We start from the raw sequence: 23,055 nt of genomic DNA on the forward strand, positions 1-23,055 counted from the left end.
AAATAACAGCAACGGTGAAATAAAGACAGCAGTAGTGATTATAGTAAACGAGCAGGATTAAAATATCGTAGGCACAGGGACGGATGAACGGGCGTTGCATGGATGAGAGAATTCATATAACAATCATGGTAGGGAATTTGCAGGTAATAATAAATCGGTATCCAAGTACTAATCAATCAATAGGCATGTGTTCCATATATAGTCGTACGTGCTCGCAATGAGAAACTTGCACAACATCTTTTGTCCTACCAGTCCGGTGGCAGTCGGGCCTCTAGGGAAACTATCGGAAATTAAGGTACTCCTTTTAATAGAGTACCGGAGCAAAGCATTAACACTCCGTGAACACATGTGATCCTCACATCACTACCATCCCCTCCGGTTGTCCCGATTTTTGTCACTTCGGGGCCATTGGTTCCGGACAGCAACGTGTGTATACAACTTGCAGGTAAGATCATAAAACAATGCATATCATGATGAAACAATAACATGTTCAGATCTGAGATCATGGCACTCGGGCCCTAGTGACAAGCATTAAGCATAACAAGTTGCAACAATATCATAAAAGTAACATATACGGATACTAGGCACCATGCCCTAACAATCTTGTGACTATTACATGATCAATCTCATCCAATCCCTACCATCCCCTTCAGCCTACAGCGGGGGAATTACTCACACATGGATGGGGGAAACATGGCTGGTTGATGGAGAGACGTCGGTGGTGATGGTGGTGAAGATCTCCTCCAATTCCCCGTCCCGGCGGAGTGCCAGAACGGAGACTTCTGGCTCCCGAGACGGAGTTTCGCGATGTGGCGGCTCTCTGGAGGGTTTCTGGCGACTTCGACTTCTCCCCGTGCGTTTTTAGGTCGAGGGTGATAAGTAGTCCGAAGGAGGGCATCGGGGGCCAGCCGAGGCCGCCACACACTAGGGCCGCGCGCCCCCCTCCTGGGCCGTGCCGCCCTAGGGTGTGGGGCCCTCGGGCCTCCACCTGACTTGCCCTTCTGGCTCCGTGAGTCTTTTGGGAAAATAGGGCCTTCTGTATAAATTCCGAGGTTTTTCCTGAAAGTTGGATTTCTGCACAAAAACGAGACACCAGAACAGTTCTGCTGAAAACAACGTTAGTCCATGTTAGTTGCATCCAAAATACACAAATTAGAGGCAAAACAATAGCAAAAGTGTTCGGGAAGTAGATACGTTTTGGATGTATCAACTCCCCCCAAGCTTAGCTTATTGCTTGTCCTCAAGCAATTCAGTTAACAACTGAGTGCGATAAAAGAACTTTCACGAACACATTTGTTCATATGATGTAAATATTCTCATGATATGGCAAGTGCTTAAGCAATTCATAATAAGGCACATGCAAATAAAGTCATCTAGTAACTGTGTCAATCATAAAAGAGATACCAACAAACTAATAACAAGCATCATGAAGCACTTCAATAAGCAGGATTGCAATGTTCATAGAATGATATGATAAAGTGGTATCTCGCTTGCCTGTATTTGTAGCAAAACATAAATGCACAAGCACCTCTGAAGTTCATAGAAAGACTAGAAGTAAATTTGTCAAAGATAAAAGCATCAAAGTTATACCACAGCTGATCATATTTTGGGACAAGCATATTATACTAAGAATGACAGTCATGCTCTCAAGAAAGTGCTCAAAGAAAGGATGATGACTCAACGTAAAAGTAAAAGAATGACCCTTCGCAGAGGGAAGCAGGGATTAACATGTGCTAGAGCTTTTCATTTTTCAAAGACAGAAATAAAATTATTTTGAGAGGTGTTTGTTGTTGTCAACGAATGATAGTGGGTACTCTAACCACCTCGCCAACCAGACTCTCAAGAGCGGCTCCCATGAAGGACGTTATCTCTACCAACAAGGTAGATCATCCCTCTTCTCTTTTGTTTACACATGTATTTTAGTTTCATTATGGACGACACTCCCCCCAACCTTTGCTTACACAAGCCATGGCTAACCGAATCCTCGGGTGCCTTCCAACATTCACATACCATGGGAAAGTGTCTATTTGCAGGTTAAGTTGCTTACTGATGAATCAGAGCAAAACACGTGAAGAGAATTATTAATGAAGGTTGATTAATTGGGGCCGGGAACCCCATTGCCAGCTCTTTTTTGCAAAATTATTGGATAAGCGGATGTGCCACTAGTCCATTGGTGATAGTCTGTCCGGAGTGAATGACAAGGTTGAAAGATAAAACACCACATATTTCCTCATGAGCTATAAAACATTAACACAAATTGAGAAGTAGTTTGAAGGTTTAAAGGTAGCACATGAGAATTTACTTGGAATGGTTTGAAATGCCATGCATAGGTATTTATGGTGGACACTTTGGAATAAATTGGTTTTCAGGTGTTTGGAAGCACGAGCAGCGTTCCCGCTCAGTACAAGTGGAGGCTAGCAATAGACTGGGGAGCGACAATCAAGAGAGCAATAACTGTCATAATCATGCTTGCGACAAAATAAAATTAACAGAGGCATAAAAGTGATACAAGAACTCTGAAGCAAAGTAGATCAGCGAGGCTTAATTGACTTTTGTTTTGTCATATGCATGCGTGAGCATGTGCCAAGTCGATTCAAGTGAATTATTCAGAGGAGGATACCACAACGTCATACCGATCTATGAATAAAACAATGCAAGCAAATATTAATGACATGCTACTCATTATTAATAGATTGGAACTAATCATGAGAGATCATAAACTACTAAACTTTTCATTAAATGACATATACCTCACATGAACCAACTAAGCATGCTCACATGGATGAGTATATGTACAAAAATGAAAACAAATAGAGTTCATACCAGCCTCTCACCACAGTCAAATTGCCGTAGATCGTCATTATTGCCTTTCACTTGTGCAGCTTGAATAATAATATGAAATGAAACCAAGCTCCAACCACCGGAGACCTCTGAACTCCCTAATGAACTTTACAAAACCAAAGAAGAACAACAAATATTTTTGGTGTTTTCGGGTTAGAAACAAGAACAAAAGGAAACAAGAAAACAAAGCAAAATCTTTTTGGGTTTTCTCATAGCAAACTAACGATAGCAAATAAAGTAAAATAAGAGCAAAGAACCAAATAAAAAAATGGTGAAGAGAAACAACAGAAATATTTTTGGTCTTTTTGTGTTTTAGGAAAGAAACAAAGCGAAAACAAGAGAGTACAAACTAACAGAAACACAGAAAGCGGGATGACGTAAATCTGCCAAAACCTAACAGACAGTATGTAAATCGAAATTAACAAAAATCTTCCGTTGCTCAGCTCAAAAAGTGTTCAACTAATGAAAGTTAGATAACAACCTGGGGCACATACTAAAATTTTTGCAACTCAAAATAACGTTCTGGCTGCGCGTACGATTTTTTTTTTGGTAACAGCACAGAATCTGTTTTTGGACAGCACTTCCCCAAATATCATCTCCTTCTCATTAGAAAACCACTCTAAGAAACTAAACAAGTATGTACAAGTATCCAGCAACCATAATATGCAAAGAATGAGTGATTCCGGTATACCTCCCCCCAAGCTTAGGCTTTTGGCCTAAGTGGAGTTCATTCCCACGGCCCCCATGAAGTGGTGTCTCCGTAGTATGACGAAGAACGACCCGGTTCTATGTATGTGCTTGAAGAAGCAACAGGGTAAGTGACGGTGTAGTCGTAGGAGGGCTCAGCGTCCTCAGAGTCATGTTGCTGGTGGAAACCTTGTATCTTCAGTTGCTCATCCACCTCCTCTTTAGAGCGCGACCATGGTTTCCTGCCAATACTGAACAAATCTGTTTGCGGCAAGAGGACTTCCCTCTCATCCCCGTCAGCAAATAACATTCTATAAACAATATTATCCATACTAGAGTCAACTGTAACAAATTGGTGACTCTTCATAGCAGCAATATCTAACTTAACAGGTGGTATTTCTACATCATTAGGGTCAAGAGGGAGATCTAGGCGTGCCAAAATACGCGATGCAATTATTCCCCCATAAATAGGCCCCTTGTTAGACAAACGGCGAGCAATAACAGAACCAAGATGATAAGGTGTCTCCCCAGTGAGTGCAGCAATTAAGAAAGCAAGATGATAACTAGAAATATTACTAGTGTTCTCCCTACCAAGAATGCTAGTAGCAAGGTAATAAGCAAAATACTTAATGGCGGGGAGTTGAATGTTTCTTATCTTGCCACGCTGAATGGTGCGGCAATCATCATTTGTAATCTCTCGATAGAGCTCCAGCAAAACCCGGGGGTTGTCCTCAATCTTCTTAGCTGTACCTGCAGAGGCAATACCCAAGGCGGCACAAAAATCCTTCAACTTCATAGTAACAGGATTACCATAAATCTTGAATGCAACCGTCGGGTTGAAGTGCTTGTTGTTGAACTTGAAGCTCTCCACAAAGATTTTAGTGAGCATGTAGTATTGCTTCCTCTCATCCTCCATATAGGTGGTTAATCCCGCCTTTCCGATGAGAGTCAAGAAATCATCCAATAACCCTGCATTGCTCAAAAATTCATAGCATGGAAAAGATGAAGCATTAGGATCTCCATTGCCCTCATCGAAGCTTGGTGCAATCACGTCCTCATTATAGGATCGTCTAATCCGAGTGGATGCCCTCGAGGGCCTCCCCGTGCTCGTCGTCTCTCCTTCGAACACCTCTCCAAAGTTGTAGTTGTTTATTTTCCTTCTCTGAAATGTTTTTCAACAATCATTATAAAATTTGATTTCAAGGTATATAATTGAGGGGAACTACTATAGGAACTTGCTAGAGTACCAAACATGCATCAAAACTAGTTTCTACCACTTAGAACAAGCATGCAAGCTCACTAAACATGTTATCTACAGCAGCAAAATATTCAAGATATACTCAACCAAACAAAATTCTAATTGGACAATCAAAGGAGTCACATACCAAGGAGCAAATGTGCCAAATTTCAGACAGAAATCTGGGCTGAGTAAAGAGATCGAGAAATCTCGAGTTCTTGAGCAGAAACGCGAGTGAGAGAAAGTGAGTACGAGTTTTTTCGGGAGAGAGAGTGCACTGAGTGAAAGAGATGATGGAGTGGGGCAAGGAGGGGCCCACACACCAGGGTGGCGCGCCCCCTTGCCGGCCGCGCCGGCCCGTGGGGTGCCACCTCGGGGTTCCCCACCGGTCAGCCCCTGTGTGCTCCCGTGTGCTCCTTCGAAAAAATAAGACTACCAGTATAATTTTTGTAAATTTTTGAGAACTTCGAAAAATGCACATTTCTGGGTGTTAAATTAATTATTACTGCGCAGGAAAATGATTTCCAAAATCTTAAACAACTAAAGCATATTGCAAAACAAAAAGTGCTACAGCAAATAAAACAAATGGAGGGAGAAAGAAAGAAAGAAAGAAAGAAATGTTGTTTAGCTCTCTTATGCATTAAAATATACTTGTTAACAAGGTTGATCAAGTCTTGCTACCAAATAAATTTAATATGACATAAGAAGAAATAAACCTCAAATCAATCATGTTACCTTATATTGAATTGATATGGATCCAATCAAAAGAGTTTGATATTCTTCTTTAGGCTCATATATAGGGCAATCAATGGATCCCACTTTGATAGTTTTCACATTATAAATTGTATTAACTCCATATACTTTATCAATCCTCTTGGGAAAATAGACAGTATGTTCCTTGTCATCAACATTGAAAGTAACCTTGCCTTTATTGCAATCAATAACAGCCCCTGCAGTATTAAGAAAGGGTCTTCCAAGAATAATGGACATATTATCATCTTCGGGCATTTCCAACACAACAAAATCAGCTTAATATCAAGCAATGTTGAGTAACTTGAACAGGAACATTTTCACATACACCAACAGGAATAGCAGTAGATTTATCAGCCATTTGCAAAGATATATCAGTTGGTATCAACTTATCTAAATCAAGTCTCTTGTAAAGAGAAAAAGGCATCACACTAACTCCTGCTCCCAAATCACATAGAGCAGTTCGAACATAATTATTCTTGATGGAACAAGGAATAGTCGGTATACCTGGGTCTCCAAGCTTCTTCGGAACCTTACCATTGAAGGAGTAATTAGCGAGCATAGTGGAAATCTCCTCATTGGGAATTTTCCTTTTGTTAGAGAAAATATCTTTCATATACTTTGAATAAGGAGGCAATTTAATAGCATCAATCAAAGGGATTTGCAAAAATAAAGGTTTCATCCAATCACAAAATTTATTATAATGTTCCTCCTCCTTTGATTTTAGTTTCTTAGCAGGAAAAGGCATTGGCTTTTGAACCCAAGGTTCTCTTTCATTACCATGTTTCTTTGTAATAAAATCTTCTTTAGTGTACTTCTTATTTTTATCATGCTTTTCAGGTTCTTTTTCAATTTCTTCTTTATCAGGAGCATCATTCTTATCATTATCTTCATCATGTTCATTGCCACTTTGAGTTTCAGCATCGTAAATAGAAATACTATTAGGATCATTAATAGGTTCAGAGGATTCTACAACAGTTTTATGTTTCTTCTTCTTTTTCTTAGAAGGACTACTAATTTCTTTAGTTCGTTGAGAATCTTGTTCAATCCTTTTGGGGTGCCCTTCAGGATACAGAGGATCCTGGGTAGAAACACCGCCTCTAGTTGTTACTTCATAAACTTGTTTCTCTTCATTATTATTTTTTAACAAGTCATTTTGCACTTTAGTAAGTTGATTAATTTGAGTTTGAATCATATCAAAATGTTTAACAAGCATCTTAACATCATTGGAGGTTCTCTCCACAATATCATGCAATTTACCAATAGCTTGAGAATTTTCCATTAGATGATTCTCTACTCTCATATTAAAATTGTTTTGCTTAACAATATAATTATCAAATTCATCTAAACATTGATCAGGAGGTTTTGAATATGGAATATATCCTCTATCAAAGCGTTGAAGAGAATGTACCTCGATTGTGGATGAAGGGGGAATTATCTTACATAGATCTTCTATAGGAGGTAAATTCTTCACATCTTCAGATTTGCTACCCTTCTCCATAAGAGATTTCTTGGCTTCCCTCATATCTTCATCATTTAATTCAATCATACCCCTCTTCTTCAATATAGGTGTAGGGGTTGGTTCAGGTGTAGACCAATCATCATGATTTTTGCTTATCTTAGCCAATAATTCTTCAGCTTCGTCCGGAGTTTTTTTTCCTAAAAACACAATCAGCACAACCATCTAGTTATGCCCTAGACTCAATGGTTAGTCCACTATAAAATATATCAAGTAAATCATGCTTTTCCAAATCATGTCCAGGCCGAGCTCTAATAAGAGAGCAAAATCTTGCCCAAGCTTCAGGCAATTTCTCTCCATCTTCTTGATCAAAACTATAAATTCTCTGCAAAGCCATATGTTGAGCACTAGTAGGAAAGTATTTCCGAAAGAAAACATCAAGCAAACAACTTGGACTATTAATAGAATCAGGAGGCAAATTATTATACCAAATCTTAGCATCATTCTTTAATGAGAATGGGAAAATCTTAGCAACAAAATAGGTGCGCATCTTAACATCATCAGAAAACAAGCTACTTAAAGTAGAAAGCTCATTCATATGTTCTACAGCACTCTCTTTTTCAGTACCACGGAAAGGTGTTTTCTCAACAATAGATATATTAGATAAATCAAGAGAAAATTCATAATCTTTATCTTTAATGTTTATAGGAGATGTGGCAAATTTAGGATCAGGAGACGGTTTATATCTAACAGCATGTTGTGCAATAAGATTTTTGAGGTTACTTGTACTAGTAGTAGCATTGCATTTATCAATAAAATCATCATCAAGTTCTACATAATCTTCATCAAGATCATCAATCTCAGGTGAATTAACAGGTGTAATAGTATTTTCATTAGGGGTTTCAGTAATTTCAGTTTGTCTAGACCTAGCAATTGTAGCATCTAGAAAAGGACCTAATGAACCAGTATTATCAAGCACAGTAGAAGCATCATCAAAATTATCAGAGTATTTTCAGATTCAGCAGAAGTACCAACACGTGAAGTTTGTGGTGGTGAAACAAGTTGACTTATCACAGATGGTGAATCAAGAGCAGCGGAGGTACTCAGAGTTGTACCTTTTCTTGTAGTGGATGGTAATATGGCGACTTTAGTATCGCAAGGTTTACCCATGATGGAGAATTTGCAGCGAACAATATCAATCCAAGTGAACTTCCAAATAAAGCTATGCTCCCGGCAACGGCGCTGTGAAAATAGTCTTGATGACCCACAAGTATAGGGGATCGCAACAGTCTTCGAGGGAAGTATTACCCAATTTATTGATTCGACACAAGGGGAGACAAAGAATACTTGTAAGCCTTAACAATGGAGTTGTCAATTCAGCCGCACTGGATACAGTACTTGCTCGCAAGAGTTTATCGATAGCAACAGCTTTATAGCAGTAGGAATAGTGAAATAACGAAGCAACGGTGAAATAAAGACAGCAAGTAGTGATTATAGTAAACAGCAGGATTAAAATACTGTAGGCACAGGGACGGATGAACGGGCGTTGCATGGATGAGAGAATTCATATAACAATCATGGTAGGGCATTTGCAGGTAATAATAAATCGGTATCCAAGTACTAATCAATCAATAGGCATGTGTTCCATATATAGTCGTACGTGCTCGCAATGAGAAACTTGCACAACATCTTTTGTCCTACCAGCCGGTGGCAGCCGGGCCTCTAGGGAAACTACTGGAAATTAAGGTACTCCTTTTAATAGAGTACCGGAGCAAAGCATTAACACTCCGTGAACACATGTGATCCTCACATCACTACCATCCCCTCCGGTTGTCCCGATTTCGTCACTTCGGGGCCATTGGTTCCGGACAACAACGTGTGTATACAACTTGCGGGTAAGATCATAAAACAATGCATATCATGATGAAACAATAACATGTTCAGATCTGAGATCATGGCACTCGGGCCCTAGTGACAAGCATTAAGCATAACAAGTTGCAACAATATCATAAAAGTAACATCTACGGATACTAGGCACCATGCCCTAACAATCTTGTGACTATTACATGATCAATCTCATCCAATCCCTACCATCCCCTTCAGCCTACAGCGGGGGAATTACTCACACATGGATGGGGGAAACATGGCTGGTTGATGGAGAGACGTCGGTGGTGATGGTGGTGAAGATCTCCTCCAATTCCCCGTCCCGGCGGAGTGCCAGAACGGAGACTTCTGGCTCCCGAGACGGAGTTTCGCGATGTGGCGGCTCTCTGGAGGGTTTCTGGCGACTTCGACTTCTCCCCGTGCGTTTTTAGGTCGAGGGCGATAAGTAGTCCGAAGGAGGGCGTCGGGGGCCAGCCGAGGCCGCCACACACCGGGGCCGCGCGCCCTCCCGGGCCGCGCCGCCCTAGGGTGTGGGGCCCTCGGGCCTCCACCCGACTTGCCCTTCTAGCTCCGTGAGTCTTCCGGGGAAAATAGGGCCTTCTGTATAAATTCCGAGGTTTTTCCCGAAAGTTGGATTTCTGCACAAAAACGAGACACCAGAACAGTTCTGCTGAAAACAGCGTTAGTCCGTGTTAGTTGCATCCAAAATACACAAATTAGAGGCAAAACAATAGCAAAAGTGTTCGGGAAAGTAGATACGTTTTGGACGTATCACACCACAAGGAGATCACAAGGTGTTTGCTCCTTGATTCCATCCACGGGGTAGCCAGGACCGCCATCTATCTTCCGTGTAGTAGGGGCCTCCGAGTCGGCCACGCTGTTGTCTCGTCGCTGAGATATGCCAGCGGTATTATCCGGGCCGGCGCTGTCCTTTTAGTTCATTTATCTCCCGCTCGCTGCTCGCTGAATCTCCCGCCGCTTCCGGTCAAGTTGGCGTTGGAACTCGGCCATCCGGTCATTCTGCACCTCCAGCTCGCGTTTTTTTAGCTCTCGCTCGGCTTCTATAAGTCTCCGCGTCGGCCGGAAACCCAAGCGACCACGGAACACTAGAGCCGAAGCCTCTTGTTCGTCCTCCCTTCTCAGGATTACCGAGGACAAGCGTCAGCAAGTCTTTCTCTCTATCAGGAACAAACTTTAGTTTTCCCGCCTTTATTTCTGTCGTCACTTTAATCCATTCTTCCCTGGGTACCCTAACCCTGCTATCACTTTCAACAATGTTCCCTGTCTTCATATCATACTCACAGCCATGCGCGAGGAACCAATTTCGAGCCCTAATGTCCCATCCTTCTCGCGTGGGTTCTGGAGTGATCCCATTCCGCTCCATCTCAGCCTCTTGTGCATCCCACTTAGGCATGTAGCCCCCTCGCCCCGTATGATGGTGATATTTCTTCTCGCTTGCATTCTTCTTGTTTATCTTGGACAGGTTCACATCCTCCTCTGATTCTTTGTACTTCACAAATTCTTCCCAATTATGCTCCTGCTTCGCTAGGTAGTTTTCGAATACTCGGAGGCTTCTTCTCGGCCTTATAAGCTTTCCATAACCGGTTCTTGTACGCTCGGAAAAGTTCCCCCATCTTCTTAAGAGCCCATTTCTTCACTAGCGCCCTCCGCTTGGCATTCTCACAGTCCGATCCCAAATTTGGCAAAGTGAAATGTGACATGAGGTCGTCAAAAAGTGTGTTCTTGTACCTATCGGCAACCTGATCTTCGGACACATTCTTGGTCTTGTTCCATTCTCTAACAGTGATCGGGATATGATCTCTAACCACAACTCCGCACCGATTCTTAAATGTCACTCGACACTCGCGGGTGCCACGGGTTGGCCTTCCGGTGATATAGCTTCAATGTTGAAGTGGTCTCTTTTGCCCGATCTCTTTGTCGGGCCTCGTTTCTCCAACTTATCTTCGGAGGCCTAAGAGAATAAAAATCAGTTAATTTATATACATATGTACATATAGAATTCCATTAATGCCTCAACTGATCGTATACCTCGTCATTACCGGTGCCGTCGGCTTCTCCATCACCAGAGCCGTCGGCTTCTCCATCACCGGAGCCGCCGGCTTCTCCATGATCACCGGAGCCGTCGGCTTCTCCATCACCATCGCGGATTATGTTCGTGAAAATGTCTTCCTGTTCCAAGTCCCGTTCGAATGGATCCATTGTTTCTGCAAAAAATTAAATCGATAAGTACATGTTCTAACCCTAACCCTAATCAAACACTAATCAAACCCTAACCCTAACCACATATGGGGTAGGCTCAAGGAGGGGAAGTCTCGGTGTGGAGCAGGGAGAAGAGGGCGGCGCGTGTTTGCGAGAGGGGTGTCGGCGCGTGTTTGCGAGAGGGAGAGTGCGCGTGTTTGCGAGAGGGAGAGGGGTGTCGGCGCGTGTTTGCGAGAGGGAGAGGGGTGTCGGCACGTGTTTGCGAGAGGGAGAGTGCGCGTGTTTGCGAGAGGGAGAGGGGTGTCGGCGCGTGTTTTCGAGAGGGAGAGGGCGCGTGTTTGCGAGAGGGGGAGGGTGCCGGCGACGGGTTTTTGCGAGGGGGGAGGGGGTCGGCGTCGGTTGTTTGGCACCACTAGGGTTTTTGCGAGGGGGGAGGGGTGGAGGAGTCGTCTACTAGGGTTTGGCGTCGGTTCCGAAAGTCACGAAACTGAATATCTTAAAACTAATTACTAAACAAAAACATAAACTAATTAACTAAATTATATAAAAAATTCAATTCTAAAACAAAATACCCAACTAATTAACTATATATACTAAAATACCTAACTAATTAATTAACAAACTTCAAATACCTAACTAATTAAACTTAACTATACATATAATAAAATACCTAACTAATTAGTAGAAATACTAATAACTAGTTACATAAAAAATACCTAACTAATTAACTAAGTAGAAAAAATTAAACTAATAACTAGTTACATAAAAAACTAAAAAAAAGGGCCGGGCCGGCGGCCGGCGGCCGGCTACCTTCTGTGGGCGGCGCCGCAGAGGGAGGCTGCCGAGGGAGATGGCGCGGCAGATCGAGGCCGGCGGCGCGGCGGAGCGGCAGAGGCCGGCGGTGCGGCGGCGAGGCGGACCGCGCGGCAGATCGAGGCCGGCGGCGCGGCGGAGCGGCAGAAGGCCAGCGGCGCGGCAGAGGCCGATGGGGAAGGTGGCTGCGGCGGCGGCTGGAGGTGCAGAGGTGGCGGGGGCGGCGCCGGAGGAGCTCGAGGCGGCGACGGCGGCGACGGCGGCGGCGGCGGAAATTTTGGCAGCCTGGCGGCGCAAAAATCCTAAGTGAATGGCCTCCGGGTGTCGCGGGTGGGGGCTCCGCCCGCGGCGGTAGGTATTTATACCTACCCCCTTTTGTCGCGGGTGGTGGCACGACCCGCGATAAAAGGCCCCCCTTTTATCGCGGGTCGTGCCACCACCCGCGATAAAAGGGGGGCCTTTTATCGCGGGCCGTGGCTCGACCCGCGACAAAAGGGGGTAGGGGCTGATTCGTGGCACAGCCCATCCAACGGCTCTGGCCGTTTGAATCCAACGGCCTAGAGCCGTTGGATGGGTTGTGCCACGGATCAGCTCATCTCCCCCTCTTCACCCCTTTTCTTTTTTCTATTTTAAATTAATAAAACTATTATTTCAATAACTTTTGAATGGTAACTCAAATACAAATGTTTTATATATGAATATTGATCAGAAAAAGCTAATGAACATGAATATGCCATCCATATACCTATTTGCATCTCGCATCATATGAAACGGATAGTCGTGTATGTTTCACCCCTGTGCACCGCCGCCGTGCCACTCGTGCCACTCGTGTCGCGTCCCCGTGCCACGTGTCGCCACCGCTTCCACGTGCCTCGCCCCGCCGACGCCGGCGTGCGACGTGTAGCCACCGCTTACACGTGCCATGCCCCGCGTGCGCTATATAGAGCGACGAGTGCGGGCGCAACCACAGGTCGCCGGCACCCCTCTCCCTCTCCGCTCATTCATCTCCGGGATGCCTCCATGTCGTCCGGTTTCCGTGGCGTTCGAGTGCGTCCGAGCGGTAGGTTCACCGCCGAGATACGCGCCGGTGGCTTCCGCCTCACCCTCGGCACGTACAACACGCCGGAGCTGGCGGCGCGCGCTTACGACGCGGCGGCGTGGCGCTTTCGGCGGCCAGGGCACAACATGAACTTCCCGGATGTTGAATCGCTAGAGGAGGCGGAGTTCCTCGCGCCACCGCCGTGCCTCGTCGACGACGAGGACCGTCGCCGGCACCGCCAGGTGCAGCGCAGGATCGCCATCGCCGAGCGCGACGAGCAGTTGATGCGCCAGTGGAGGGCGCAGTTCCCCAACGATGTCGACAACACCGACGCGTTCTTTGCTAACCTTAGGGCACAACGCAGGTCCAACGAGCGCCACCGTCGGGCCGTCGCCGCCTTCGAGCTCGAGAACCCGAATACAACTTGGACCGAAAACGACCCTCGGTGGGATGACATTTGGACGGAGACAACCTCCGACGACGAGTAGAGACTAGACTAGTAATTTATCTATTTTATTGTAATTTCAATAAAGTCGTTGTCGGTTCTATTATTTTAAATTTAGTTTATAAAGTCGTTGTCGGTTGTTTTTGTTCAATAAAGTGGTTGACACGAAATTTATTACGATTGAACTGAAATTAAAGTACAGAGCTCAACTGAAAAATAAGATACATGGCCAGATTCGAATGTTGGAGCCATTCAATCATAGTCGTGCCTAGTCCTATAATAGTCGCCACCGTAGTCATCACGGTCGCCGACGTCATCGTCGCTAGCATCGGGGTCGCGGTTGTCGAACCTCGGCGGATGACCACGCGTGGGCTGGGATTGAGGGTAGCGCAGGCGGGGGCCACGATAGGCCATGACGCTCTGGAGAGTCCGGCCGCGCCACCACATCCGACGGCCGGCCTTGTTTAAGTTCGAAGGAGGCGGGCCGTCCTCCTCGTACCTGGCAACCGCCATCTCACGCCGATTGATGAAGAAGCTGTCCCAAGTCGGGCTGTAGTCGGGATGCCACTGGGGATTCCTCCGCTGCTCAGGCGTGAGCTCGAAATAGTAGTGGTTCGTGATGGCCATCTCGCGTGGCACACCTACAGGGATAGGAGGGACCGGTACGCCTCCGACGCTCGGCAACCAGCCCGGTCGGGACGCGGTAGCCGGGCGGGCAGGGGTAGTTCGAGGCGCAAAGCGCCTCCGCCTCCCGGGGTGTTAGACATACGATGGAAGCCATGGGAGAGAGTGATGAGGTTTGCGGATATGAGTCCAAGCCTACATATATATAGTGGAAAAATGGCGGGAATGCGGGAAGAAAATAGGCGGGAATGAAGTGGCGCGCGAAACTTTCATCCCGGGTGGAGGCTCAAACCGGGACAAAAGATCGGGGAGGCTTATCTAGGAGGGCCTTATCTCGGGGGATGATGTGCGGGTAACCTTTTGTCATGGTTGGTGGCTGCAACCGGGACTAAAGCTCGTCGGCAGGATAAGGATGTGTCGGTAACCTTTTGTCACGATTGGTGGCTGCAACCGGGACTAAAGTCTGTCGGCGGGATAAGGAAGCGTGGGTGGACGCACTCGCTCGATGAGATAAAGCATGTAGCGCACGACGCCCTGTCGAAGGAACAAGACAAAGTAGAAGCGGTGCCGTGCCTATAAAAGGAGCATCAATACGCCTTGCCAAGCAGATCAACAAGCCAAGCACAGTTTCATTCCCATGGATGAAGGAAAGGGTTGGGAAATCTCCGTGGCGCAGCTTCTCGAAGATGTCGTTGGTGCACACGCCCTACGGCATCTTCGGAAGCTGCTCCTCGGAAAAATTTCCCTGCAAGCCCGTGAATGAATACATTATATGAAAGAATACTCCGTCTCCTCTAACAGTGTTGGGGAAAGGGTTCCCATTATTACATAAATGTAGAGATTGTCTTGGGAACTATATATGAAGAATACATTATTACATCGCCATCTAGTGTTGTGATCTTTTACGCCGTAGCCATGGAGAATCTTCATCATTTAGTAAGATGCTTGGGTCAATTTTCACCTTGAAGGGCGGAATTTCTTTAAACTTATTATAATCTTCTGACATGTCTGTCTTCTCATCCACTCCCACGATGTTTCTTTTCCCCGAAAGAACTATGTGGCGCTTTGGCTCCTCGGTTGATGTATTCTTTTGTTGATTTCTTTTTCTTGATTTGCTAGACATGTCCTTCACGTAGAAAACTTGAGCCACCTCGCTGGCTAGGACAAATGGCTCGTCCGAGTACGCAAGATTGTTGGGATCCACTTGTTATCATACCATACTTATCGTCAATATGTATACCGCTGAGCTTCACCCATTTGCACCGAAACAAAGGGACCTTAAAAGTGGGACCATAGTCAAGTTCCCATATCTCCTCTATGTATCCATAATATGTGGTGGTCTGCCCATTCTCGTCTTTTGCATCGAAGCGGACACCGCTGTTTTGGTTGGTGCTCTTTTTATCTTGGTCGATCGTGTAAAATGTATTCCCATTTATCTCGTACCCTTGGAATGTACATATGTTTGAAGATGGTAACCTGGCCAACAAGTACAGCTGCTCCACAGCAGATGGGTCATTAATAAGATATCTTTGCAACCAACTGCCGAAGGTATTCATGTGTTCACGTGTAATCAAGGACTCGGGCTGGCCCGGGTTTATTTCTCGTAAATCATTCTTATGTTTCTCGATGTACGGAGCCACCAAGATGGAATTGTATAGAATCGTGTAGTGTGCTTGATTGAAAGAAATCTTGTCCCCGCACACCCTTGATTTCCTTCCTAGTGTGCCTTTTCCAGTCAGCCTCCCCTCATACCGAGATTCGGGAACACCAATCGGCTTAAGGTCGGGAAGAAAGTCAACACAAAACTCAATGACCTCCTCGGTTCCATAGCCCTTTGAGATACTTCCTTCCGGCCTAGCTCGGTTATGAACATATTTCTTTAAGACTCCCATGAACCTCTCGAAGGGGAACATATTGTGTAGAAATACGGGACCGAGAATTCTAATCTCTTCAACTAGGTGAACGAGGAGGTGCGTCATAATATTGAAGAAGGATGGTGGGAACAACAACTCGAAGCCGACAAGACATTCGACCACATCTTCCTGTAATCCCGACAAAGTTTACGGATCCATTACCTTCCGAGAAATTGGGTTGAGGAATGCACATATCTTCACAATGGCTAGTCGGACATTTTCCGGTAGAAGTCCCCTCAATGCAACCGGAAGCAATTGTGTCATAAGCACGTGAGCAGTCATGGGACTTCAGGTTCTGGAATTTTTTCTCCTTCATATTTACTATCCCCTTTATATTCGACGAGAAACCAGATGGAACCTTGATACTGAATATGGCTTCAAAAAAGATCTCCTTCTCTTGTTTCGTAAGAGCGTAGCTGGCAGGCCCTACAAACTGCCCTGGATGATTGTCGTTTCTTCCTTTATGACGTTCCTGGTCCTCCCGTGCTTCTGCTGTATCTTTTGTCTTTCCATACACGCCCAGAAAACCTAGAATATTCACACAAAGATTCTTGGTCAGGTGCATCACGTCGATTGCAGAGCGGACTTCCAGGACTTTCCAATATTCTAACTCCCAAAAAATAGATTTCTTCTTCCACATGGGCGCGTGTCCGTCAGTGTCTTTCGGAACAGGTCGACTGCCTGGACCCTTTCCAAAGATAACATTTAAATCCTTGACCATGTCAAATATATCAGCACCACTACGGGGGATAGGCTTCGGACGGCGGTCTGCCTCGCCATCGAAATGCTTGCCTTTTTTCCTTAAGGGATGCTTGCGCGGAAGGAAACGACGATTGAGCGGGTACACAACTTTTCTGCTTTTTTTCCAAATATTTACTTTCAGTCTCATCTAAACAGAGTGTGTGCATGCATTGTATCCTTTGTTCGTACTGTCCCGAAATGTTACCGAGAGCAGGCCAATCATTGATGGTTACGAATAGCAACGCTCGTAGGTCAAATTCTTGCTCGGTGTGCTCATCCCACACACGTACACCTGGTTTGGCCCACAACTCCAAAAGTTCATCGACTAATGGCCTTAGGTACACGTCAATGTCGTTGCCCGGTTGCTTTGGGCCTTGGATAAGCACTCGGCATCATAATGAACTTCCGCTTCATGCACAACCAAGGAGGAAGGTTGTAGATACATAGAGTCACGGGCCAGTGCTCTGTGACTGCAGCTCTGCTCCCCAAAAGGATTCATGCCATCCGTACTTAGACCGAAGTATAAGTTCCTTGCCTCACCCGCAAAATCCGGGAACTCTCTCCCGATGTTTCTCCACTGCCGACCATCGGCGGGGTGCCTCAACATCGCGTCTTTCTTACGTTCTTCCATGTGCCATCGCAACAACTGGGCATGCTCTTTGTTTTCGAACAAACGTTTCAACCGTGGTATTATTGGAGCATACCACATCACCTTCGCAGAACCCTCTTCCCGGGTGGCTCGCCCTCAACATCACCAGGGTCATCTTTTACGATCTTATACCGCAATGCACCACATATCGGACATTTATTCAAATTCTCGTACTTCTCACCGCGGTAGAGGATACAGTCATTAATGCATGCATGTATCTTCCGCACATCTAATCCTAGAGGGCGTAAGAGCTTCTTTGCTTCATATGTACCGACGGGCAATTCATTATTTCTTGGAAACAACTTCTTTAATATTATCATCAATTTCTCAAATCCCGAGTCAGTCACACCGACCTCTCGCCTTCCATTTCAGCAATTCCAATATGCTACCCAGCTTTCTATGCCCATCTTCACAACCCGGGTACAACAATTTGTGGTGGTCCTCTAACATCTTGTCGAACCGCAACCTCTCCTTATCCGTGCCACAGTCTCTTCTTGCATCGAAATGGCCCGACGAAGATCATCATCAACGGGATCATCCGATGCCTGTTCTTCACCTCCTTCTTCTTCATTGTCGTCCATTGCGGTATCATCGCATTCGGAGAACATAGATCGGTGCTGGTCATCATTATCTTCTTCTTCATCGCCGTCTTCCATCATAACCTCTTCTTCTCCGTGCTTGGTCCAAACATTATAGCTGGACATGAATCCAAACCGAAGCAGGTGGCTCTTAATGTCTCTTGAGCAAGAGTAATCCTTCTCGTTCTTACATTTTAGACATGGACAGCACATAAAATCTTGCTTCGACTTGTTGGCCTCGGCCACAAGCGGGGAAAGAATTCACGCTCTCTCCGAAAGCGGGGGCACATCGGTTACCGTACATCCATGGATGACTCATCTGCATCATAAGTACAATTATATATGTATCAGATGCAATCACCTTTCTAAAATTAGTATTGTACGGACTATGTATATATATATATGAGAAAATAGTGGCTAACCTTTTAGGATCAAAAAGAGGAGAAATCTTATCAAATAAAATCAAGTGGCATCCCTCTTACAAGCATTCCATCAAACACCTCTTGTGCACATGTACAAAAAATGACCTAGCATACACCTCCACCTTCACCACCAAGGAAAAAATAAGGTGTGGGGGGGGGGGAGGCTGGCTGCGTGTCTATATATAGCCATGGCTCTTTGGTCGCGGGCCGTATTACGACCCGCGACAAAAGGGGTGCCGACAGGAAGCCCCAGCACTCAGACACCTTTTGTCGCGGGTCGAGATACGGACCGCGACAAAAGGGCGCGACAAAAGGCCCTGCCCGCTCCGCATGGTTTCTGGGCGACGTGGCCAGGCCATTTGTCGCGGGTACAGCCGCGCCCGCGACAAAAGGCTCCCACGAAAGCCCTGTTTTCCACTAGTGATTATACACATATACTACCATCAATCGCTTATCTTTTAAAAAAGGCTCAAATGCTGTCGAAGGCGTGACAGACCGAAGAACGGCGACGGATCTGTAGATCAGACCGCCTTTTCTCTATGTACCGGTTCGTACGCGGGCTACTTTTTTTTTTGGGTTTTCTTTTTGGCCTTCCCATTTGCTTTTTCTACGTCTGTCTTCCCTTCCCATTACTGCTGTGATTCTGTTTCTTTCTTTCCGGCCCGTACCAGGCATATAACGGGCTGCTATGTCCAGCTTGCCCAGCACGGCCCGGAATGACGTATTTCTTTTCTATTTTTTCTCGGGGCGTAAATTTTTGCTGCATTCCCGTATTGACTGTACACTCTCCATTCACAAATACTTTGCATTCTACGTTCAGCCACAGTTAAACTTTGTAAGCTTTAACTGAATATTTACGATTTTTTAAACTTCTATAATATAAAATCTATTGTATTGGAATGTCCATAAAATTTATTTTCATATTAATATTTGGTATTATAGATATTAATATTATTTCTATATTTTTAATCAAATTTTGCAAAGTTTAACTTACAATAAATCTAGAACGTGAAGTAAATAAAAATAGAGGGAGTATGTGTGGTCAAACAACCCGAACGGAGGAATTTATTAGTTCCTTTGCTCACTCATTGTGACTATCGATCTAACTACAGTGACTAACATAAATCAAGTTTGAAACTGAAACATTTCAAAAATCATGTTGGACAATGCTGTTTGGCAAGCACACTTTGTTGGCTGCCACTTTCCGACCAGGTGTTTTCTTCTCTTTTTCAAGAGTCAATGCGTAATCAAACTTCTATTTTTTCTAGGTTTTAGAAAATGAAGCGCTGCCTTTTTGTGAAAAAACAGCTCTGCCATCATAATTTCAAACTTTCAACATTTTACAACTTTTGGAAATTCACTAAACTCGATAATCTCAAATGTACATATTATTCTATATTGACGGGATTTGGTTTTCGCTTCGAATCAAGTCAGGACGCATGCTTGCCTAAAAATGCCCTTTTAAGCCGCACGACGGCACGAGACTACTTCGAAAGTTCATTACTAATTCATTGCTTTTGTAATTAAACACTTATGTTACATTGGAATTTACCGCCGGCGCTAGTGATATCACTCGATGAGGGTTTTCACGTGAAGTCCCCTTCTTTACCACTTATGAGTTTTTTTTTTTCGTTTCACCAACCAAATATCCTGACCATAGTAGTCTTCTTTCCGTCGCTTCGTTTTCCTTTCACGCAATAGTGACTGTGTGGATCTTGGGATGAGGCACCGTTGACACTTTGCTCATTAACCGCGCATTTTCCACACCTATAAGAACACTCTCTATCACGAGTTCTCTCACACACCTATACGGATCAGCTTCCCCCACTAGTTGTGGCTAACCTAAGAATTCGTGACTTCGAATGCACGAATAAATTCATATTTGTCGGATACATGTGAGTAAGAATATTTCTTTTACAAAATTGTAGGATCAATTGACCCCGCAACTAACACAAAGGAATTATTGCACCTTCCCTTCCACCTTAAACATCCAAAGCCTAAATCTTCGAACCTCTCGCATCCATCATAGCCTGCATCAATTCAGCCTCGCCTATTCTCCCCCAAAGTGGAAGATGATGATAAGGAGAGGTACACTGTGGCTGAAATATCTACTAGAGCTCAAAGAATTTCAATTCTAGGGATAATGGCAAACCTACTGAAAAAACATAGACCATACTTTTCCCTTATGCCAACCACACAATTCTCAGTCACACATACTTGTAGATATGACGTGCAGGAGGACATCATTCCTTTCCATATCGAAAACCACAAACTATTTTTGAGAACTGATAAAATCATATTGATGACCCCAATCATCGTACTGTATGCTGACGGGAGACATCTCAGCTACTTATGAGCGCACATATATCTTTGCATGCAAGAGCTCGCCCATATAAGGCCATATTGCACTGGTGATCGATCTCCCATCTTTTCCAAGAGCAGAGCTATAGCCATGGATTCCATGTACTGGCTCGTAGAGCTCGTATCCCTCCTTTGCTGCTTCGTCTTCTACTACCGTCACCTTCAGTCCAAGAAAATAAGCAAGGCAGAGCCGACCGAATGGCCAATACTGGGCCATCTCTTCGGCCTGGTCGCCAACATGCACCACTTCCACGACTGGGCCACCGGAATCCTGGCCGGCACACTGTACAACTTCGAGGCACGCGCGGGGCTCACCGGCGTCCGCTTCTTCGTTACCTGCGACCCGTCCAACGTGCGCCACATCTTCACCTCCAACTTCATCAACTACCCAAAAGGGGACGAGTTCGCCGAGATCTTCGACGTCTTGGGCAACGGCATCTTCAACGCGGACGGCGAGTCATGGCGCCGCCAGCGTGCCAAGTCCCAGCTGCTCATGGCGGGCCCTCGCTTCCGCGCCTTCTCAGCGCGCTATAGCCGCGAGAAGGTGGGGAGGAGCCTCCTGCCTTTCCTCGAACACGCCGCCGACGCCGGAGCCAGCTGCGACTTGCACGACGCGTTCCTGCGCTTAACGTTCGACTTGACCTGCAACCTCGTCTTCGGCGTCGACCCCGGGTGCCTGCAGATCGGCCTCCCCGTCGTGCCCTTCGCGCGCGCCATGGACGACGTGCTGGAGACGCTCTTCCTCCGGCACCTCATCTCGCCGGCGTGCTGGAAGCTGATGTACCGGCTGGAGGTCGGCACGGAGCGGAAGATGGCCGCCGCTAAGAGGACCATCGACCTCTTCGCGGCCGAGACTATCGCGAAACGCAGGGCCGATCACAAGCTCCGCGAGGGCATCAGTAGCTCGTCCGACATGCTGTCGTCCTTCATCTGCAACGATGACGCGAGCGAGTTTGACGACGAGTTCTTGCGTGACACGACGGTGAACCTCCTGCTCGCTGGCCGGGACACGACCGGGGCGGCGCTGTCGTGGTTCTTCTACCTCCTCACCAAGAACCCCCGTGTGGAGCAGAAGATTCTGGACGAGCTGGCGCCGGTCGCTTCCCGTAAGAAGCTGGCCGGCGACGACGGCATGGTGGTGTTCGACGTGAGCGAGCTGAGCGGCATGCTGTACCTGCACGCGGCGCTGTGTGAGTGCCTGAGGCTGTACCCGTCCGTGCCCTTCGAGCACAAGGCGGCGGTGGCCGGCGACGTGCTCCCAAGCGGGCACGAGATGAAGGCCGGCGACAAGATCCTCATCTTCTCCTACTGCATGGGGAGGATGGAAGGCGTGTGGGGCAAGGACTGCGCGGAGTTCAGGCCGGAGAGGTGGATCACCAGCGACGGGAAGCTGCGGTACGAGCCGTCCTACAAGTTCATCTCCTTCAACGCCGGTCCCCGGACCTGCCTCGGCAAGGAGATGGCGTTCGTGCAGATGAAGACCGCCGCCGCCGCCGTGCTTTGGAACTTCGTCGTCGAGGCCGTGCCTGGGCACGTCGTGGAGCCGAAGCTGTCCATCATACTTCACATGAAGAACGGGCTCGCCGTCACGGTCAAGAGGAGGAACGTCGCGGCCGTGCATGGCTAGCTAGTTCTTGTCGGAACGTGCGTGTGCCCACGCATGTCATGGCCGGCTGCAAGATATACGGCGGCCGTACTTACACGCAGCGGACACGTACGTACATATGCAAGTATATGTATGCAAAAATGGCATGTGTGTTTGCGTATGGTACGTACGTTTCATATCATCATCAGAATAAAAAAACTAGGCGAGTGTAGTAATGTGTAGTCTATAGTGTAGTGACGCAAGTTGTGGTTTAATTGTATGCTTATCTGCCAGCGCCTGTATAGCGGGTCCGCTCCCAAAATAGAAATGGACGTATGGGCGTCATGTGCATGACCTATTGACCTTGGGTGGGATGCTCCATACAGGTTGGCGTGTACATGTGTGTATTCAATCGTTTGCTGGCACATTTGGTTTTGCTAATTCTCAGTTGAGAATTATGGCCTCTTAAACCCAAAAGTTGTATTGTGATCTGTGCAAGCATGAGTTGCCATATTGATTGTAGCTAATTTTTCTAGTTGCCCATGTTATATAAAAGAGGAAAATGCCTTGTGTTATTGAATCGCTTCATGATTCATACTAACATGCATGCATAAGTTGTAACATGAGACTAGTCACAATGGAAAGTATCATATAGTAGTATCATGCATATGATACTATGGTATGATACTATCTCTGCAATGCATAGTACCACGTAGTAGTATCATAGGCTAGTTATATTTATTGATTTGTAGAATCTCAATACAAATTTGTGTACAAGATTTATTTGGAGTTAATTTTTCTAGTCCT

The 23,055-nt window shown here is 45.9% G+C and overlaps 1 protein-coding gene across 1 annotated transcript; it reads left to right on the forward strand.

Annotated features, from left to right (window-relative positions):
• The first annotated feature begins 20,601 nt into the window (after positions 1-20,601).
• Positions 20,602-22,670, forward strand: LOC124695537 (noroxomaritidine synthase-like). Its single transcript, XM_047228371.1, has one exon. It carries the CDS (start codon positions 20,677-20,679, stop codon positions 22,288-22,290), a length of 1,614 nt encoding a protein of 537 aa, XP_047084327.1. The 5' UTR covers positions 20,602-20,676; the 3' UTR covers positions 22,291-22,670.
• Positions 22,671-23,055: the final 385 nt, after the last annotated feature.

The sequence above is a fragment of the Lolium rigidum genome, chromosome 3, assembly GCF_022539505.1.
Source record: "Lolium rigidum isolate FL_2022 chromosome 3, APGP_CSIRO_Lrig_0.1, whole genome shotgun sequence".
NCBI classification, from domain to species: domain Eukaryota; kingdom Viridiplantae; phylum Streptophyta; class Magnoliopsida; order Poales; family Poaceae; genus Lolium; species Lolium rigidum.